Consider the following 6,000-nt stretch of genomic DNA (forward strand, 5'->3'; position numbering starts at 1 on the left):
TTACCCAGCTCTTCCCGTAACACACACACACACATCGGCACACACTCCAACACACATAGGCAGAGTCCTCGGGTGAATGAGGGGGGCATGCTTTTGCACCTGCTGCCATTTTAGGGGGTGGCACAGCTGACAAATGCTCCAGCACACAGAACGGTGACCCTGTCAGTAAAGCTCACACTCTACCTAGCGCGCGCACACACACACACACACACACACACACTTACAGAGCTCTCAGATGACAATGTATCTGGTATACAGTTTTGAACTGGAAGGACCCAGCCACTATAGATAGGGGTCAGTGGCTCTTTGTCTGTGTCTGCGAGAGTGTGTGTGTGTGTGTGATGGAAAGCAGAGACTAGAAAGGGCATCTCATTTATCACTGTCAAACACTTCCATAAACAGCTGCAAGCAGTCTACTTAATGTACGCAAGGGTGTCGGTGTGAAAAAAGGCAAGCAAAAGGAGAGAAACAAAAACAGTGTGTGAGCTTGTTTGTGTGTGTGTGTGTGGATCAGGGCTAATTTGATGACTCTGTTTAAAAAGTGATCTGAACTCATGCCATGTAAGTACAACACATTCCAAAAGCAAAACTATGCGGTTTAAAGAAAAGGTTTGGCCAAAAATAAATGAAAAATGTACTTGCACTCATGTCATCCCAAACATGTATGACTTTCTTGAAATGCATTGTGTGTATTTATAACATTGTGTATTTATAACATTGTATTCTATATAAAAAATATATAAATACAAATAAAATATATGAATATACATTTTATAGCTTTGTGTGATAAATTTAAATTTTTTGAAAATACTGCCATCCACTGTTGCTATCAAATCTCACAACAAAACACATACCAGTGGATTTCTGTATCATTAATGTCAGACGTGGCACTATGTAGTCAGTTTGTTGAAACCCACTGTATGGAAAGGGAAGCGTGAACTTTCTGTCTAAAATCTCCTTTTGTGTTTTAAAGAAGAAAGAAAAACATGAAGACAGATGATGACAGAATTGTCATTTTTAAGTGATCTACCCCTTTAAAAGTCTTACACATTGTGATTAATGTACATACCTCTATGATGTACAGAACCACATTCTTGTAGAAGCAGTACAGGATACATTTGGTGACCCGGTTGTAACTCCAAGCCCCGTGAACCAATAACAACTTCTCCAGGTATGAGAACTAAAGAGAGTGAGGTTGAGAGAAGAATTAGTTTGCCCGCAGGAACACATGTGAACCATTACTGCAGGAGCAGCTACCCGGATACAACAGCGCTGTGGGCAGAAGACTGCTGTGTGTTTTGTGTTGTGGTAGTGTAATTACATTTTTTAAGATGAGATGTGTGTGTGTGTGTGTGTGTGACCGAGCCACAGAATAATGAATTACATGAGTGTGCTTGTGTGTCAGACCTGAGCTATAGAGTAGTCAGATGAGTTGGTGGCTTGCATGCCCTCGTTCCCACTGATGCCCACTCCCACGTGTGCCGTCTGTATCATGCCCACATCGTTGGCTCCGTCTCCGATAGCCAGCGTGATGGCCTTTACATGTTTCTTCACCATATCCACAATCTCTGACTTCTGCAGCGGAGACACCCTGAAAGAAAAACATGACAGAAGTTGCACCTCAGGAAACAAGTACTATAAACTTCACAATTTTCTCAAATATGCTTTAAATGTGTCTCAATAATGTCTGAATCTGTCCATTAAAGTGACAACATCATTAGACAGCAACAGAGAAGTGTAAAGTGACCAAGAGATTTGGTGTCATGAACAATTTGGACGGCAAAGTGATTCCATTGGCTGAAATAACTTTTTATGGGTACTCTATTCAGTGCCTGATTAGAAATCCTACAAAAATGTTTTATGATGCATGGATTTGAATCAATGGATGGACAAACATAATGAGAGAATATTAAAAATACCTTCACTGAACAAAAATCTTGAGTTTGGAAGAACATTACAGTAGATAAGTGATGGCAATTTATGGCAGAATTGACATTTTTAGAAGAACTATTTCTTTAAGTTGTGTCACAAATACCAGTATTTAAGATATAAATTGTGAAATGAATCACTTCATTTTATTAAAGTGTACTAGCTTACAGTAGAATACTGTAGCACTTTACCATTTACTGCCAATTAGCCTGCTAGCCCAGTCTTTGTACACACGTTCAAAAATATATTTTTTACATTTCATAAGTATTGTTGGTGGATTGTTCCTAATTATCTAGTTATCATAGTCATAGTTTGGTAACTCCACTGGTAGCTTATCTACAATATTCTGGAAAAACAAAATAATAGTGTAATAAAAAAAAATAAAAAATAATAATATCAGGGTATTAAAACAAATCATGATATCACCACAGCACTTTTTTGTAAGCCCAGAAGACATCTAATCATGAAACTTCGTAGAAACAGAGAAGCACAATATAATCTCCCAATGGAAGGTGTTAACGAAAATTAATGACCATTGACATACATTCACATTTATTCATTTAGCAGCTGTTACCCAACAAATGAGAAATGCTACAACATAAAATACTTAACCAAACAGAGACCTGTATGGAAACCCGTTTATGCCACTGAATATTTGTTATAAGCACTGTTATAAAGTCAAAATTGCGAGTTATAAAGTCAGAATTGCGAGTTATAAAGTCAGAATTGAGAGATATAAAGTCGCAATTCTGAGTTTTTTTTCCTCGCAATTGCGTGTTTATATCACGCAATTCTGACTTTATAACTCGCAATTGAATTATAAAGTCAGAATTGCAAGATATGAACTCGCAATTCTGAGAAAAAAAGTCAGAATTGCGAGTTTATATCACACAATGCTGAGAAGACAAAATAAGAATTGTGAGATAAAAAGTCGCAATTACCTTGTTTTATTTTTTTATTTAGTGGCGGAAATGGGCTTCCATAGACCTGTAACATTAGAAGCTGCAAATACAAAGTTTCAAAATTGGCCAGAAAAGTGTGAGCTCCTAGAGACGTATGATCTCCCTATTAGCGTGGGCATGGTATACTCATAAAAATCGTAAAAAGCATTTTCTCTTGTCATTTTGTTGAATGATTCCACCCCTTTTCCCACTATAACTATACCTCACACAATCACAGCGAGCCGGGGGGAGATCTGAGGCAGTAGGCTGGCTAATGTTCTTCATGGTGGAATTGAGCAGAAAATAAGAAGGTTAAAGCAGCTCTTTAAACAAACAGAGTGTGAACTCAGGAAACCATGCATGGAGCACACACACACACACACACACACACACACACCCACACAAACACACAGACACACAGATGCAAACATTCTCTTCAACACACACACAATTGTGCTCCTCTCTGCTGGTTGTCTGAGGATTTGTGCGGTTCGGGACAGTGTGGGGGGTGCTGGAGGGGTTGGTTCAGTCGGTTTGTAGGGCCTTGGACACCACAGTCCGGATATGGACTTCATGAAACAGCAAGTCAATTACTCCCTCTCACAGATGGAAACACACTTTATTATTGAATCAGAACTGTCTGAGGCTTACAGCACGCTTATTTATATTCAGATTATGTTCAGATAAACATTTACAGTACTCAACAATGTGATGTGAAAGACTGCATTGTCTACCTGTGTGTGAGAGTGTGTGTGAGCGTATAATGACAGTAAGTGAGTCATTAGTTTGACATTTGTACAGAGCTCAGCATATTACATTACCTCCGCATAGCCTCTCTGTTCCGGGAGCCAAGCGCTTATTTTCAGCAGTTATTTAGTCACTCAAGGCAAGACACAACCTTTCATAAAGACGCAAACACATGCAAATCCACACAGAGTAAAATCTCTCATTTTGAGAAATAAAGGTAGTTTTTTTTTTTGGTTTACACACACACACACACACACACACACACAGAGCGGTTCAGTGCTAATGCCTGAATTAAAACCCAAATTAAATAAAACCCCCCAGAGAAGATCCCTTTAATATCTTAAATGTTTCTCCTAAACAATGCAATTATATGGTGGGCAAACTGAGACTTATACACATAAAAATAAAAATCTTGTAATCTTACATGCGTCATTTGTGATGATTTTTATGTGTTTGTGTCTATATACAGTACCTGCAGCAGATGACGGCCTTGCAGGACAGTGCGAGGTCGAGGAACACCTGACGCACTTCAAAAGAGAGGGCGTATTTGAGTGTCTGTCCATCTATGATGAGCGCTAACTCATTCTCCTTCCTCAGACAGTCACCCAGCGAGGAGCAATGAGCTGTTAGTGTGGCCCTGGTTGCCTGGGGGGCACGAAAGGGAGAAAGTTTATGTTTCAACACATACTAAAAACCCATAAATATGCATAATACATTCATATTTGTCAGTTTTACGGTTTAATTTCTATACCATCCATATTGCTATTGCTATATAAAACCACTTAAATCCTTTCCTGAGAAACATGCCAGCACACATTTATTTCCCTAACCGTACACTTCACACACTTCTCACGCACACACACGGATCACACGCACATATCAGAGCAAGAGCGTAATGCCAAAGGAAGTTGAAGGGGATGTTTTAAGTGGTGTCATTGGGGCTGTTAGCGCTACAATCTCACACACACACACACACACACACACACACACACACACCTGTTACACATCATCCTGTCACCCGAGACACTCTAAGCCCTTAAAGGACTCAAAAGCATGAACTGTTGGCCAACAAGAACTTTATATGGGAAGAGAGAAAGAGAAATATAATAAACTAAGGAGGAAGGGAAGAAAGGAAAGGAAAGTTTGTCAAGTTTTTGTCAAGAACTAAATGCTAGCTAGTTAGTAACAACAGGTAGGTCTACATTTAGATAAGTAGGCAAACATGTATGTGCGAATGAATGCATGTACGAGATGAAAAGACACGGAAAGATAAAAAGAGAAGGTGAAATATGTGCGTGTGGTTATTGAATTGTGGTTGCAGGCAGTTTCTGATTGAGATCTTGATAATGGGACAGAATCACTAATTGAGAAAACAAACATCCTTCAATCTGTAACGAGAACCATGTGGACGACACAGCACGCAACGAGGCACGGCGCTGGCGGCCACACACGCATACACACACAAACATACATGAACGCAGCTGTTGAAGTCTCTGTCAGTGCTACGACAGCCTTCATGTAACACAAAGGATGAATTCACTCCATACTGCCGACTCCAATCAATATCTGGCTGAAACTATTGCGCTGCTCCAAAACTCAGTGAGCTGGCTATATAAGTAGTATTTTAAGGCATAATATGTGCGCTTTATCCCAGAATGCACTGTGCTGTCCATGTGAATGGCGCTTAATTGTACCGAATGTGCACTTGTAGTGCATTTCAAATCTTAAAAGTATGTTTTTTAAAAACTACTTGCAGATAAAATGAATAAAAGGCCACTTAAGTGTACTTTCATGACTGTTTCTTAAAGGGGTCATATGATGCTATTTCAAGTTTTCCTTTCTCTTTGGAGTGTTACAAGCTGATTGTGCATAGATAAGATCCCTGAAGTTGCAAAGACTAAAGTCTCAAAACCAAAGAGATATTCTTTATCAAAGTTAAGACTCTGCCACGCCCTCCTAAAACGGCTCGTTCTAACACGCCCCCACATATCTACCTCACTATGTGGAAATATTTGCATAATGCGGCCTAAATGTGCACACAAAGAAAGAAGGTGTGGTTTCAGTAACCGCAGTTAGTGTTGATGCAGCCATGTCAGGGAGACGCTGTGTGTTTCAGTGAGAAAGCAAAAGCACTTTATTTGGCCTTCCGGAAGTAGATTGTTATGACGATCTGGTGCTTCTGAATCAGCTACTGTTTTGTTATTAGTTTAAGTATTTGCTATTGACTGTTCAAATGCGGAGTTTTGCGCATCGTGTGTGTGTGTGTGTGTGTGCGAGAGAGAGAGAGAGAGCGCGCGCGAGAGAGAGAGAGAGACAGAGACAAAGAGAGAGAGAGAGAGAGAGAGAGCGAGCGAGACACATCACAGTGGAGTCAGCTGTCTTA

At 39.8% G+C, this 6,000-nt stretch overlaps 1 protein-coding gene across 9 annotated transcripts in view; it reads right to left on the reverse strand.

Moving 5' to 3' along the window:
• LOC107584968 (phospholipid-transporting ATPase IB-like) overlaps positions 1 to 6,000 on the reverse strand; it is a 72,666-nt gene that overhangs the window by 16,274 nt on the left and 50,392 nt on the right. For all 9 annotated transcript variants that reach the window (XM_016271761.1, XM_016271757.1, XM_016271756.1 and 6 more), the window contains 3 exons: positions 4,090 to 4,262; positions 1,408 to 1,591; positions 1,070 to 1,180 (listed from right to left, as the gene is read on the reverse strand). In XM_016271761.1, the coding sequence (XP_016127247.1) occupies positions 1,070 to 1,180; positions 1,408 to 1,591; positions 4,090 to 4,262 (468 nt within the window). The remainder of the gene's footprint in view (positions 1 to 1,069; positions 1,181 to 1,407; positions 1,592 to 4,089; positions 4,263 to 6,000) is intronic.

The sequence above is a fragment of the Sinocyclocheilus grahami genome, unplaced genomic scaffold, assembly GCF_001515645.1.
Source record: "Sinocyclocheilus grahami isolate Dianchi unplaced genomic scaffold, SAMN03320097.WGS_v1.1 scaffold65.1, whole genome shotgun sequence".
Classification (NCBI taxonomy): Eukaryota; Metazoa; Chordata; class Actinopteri; order Cypriniformes; family Cyprinidae; genus Sinocyclocheilus; species Sinocyclocheilus grahami.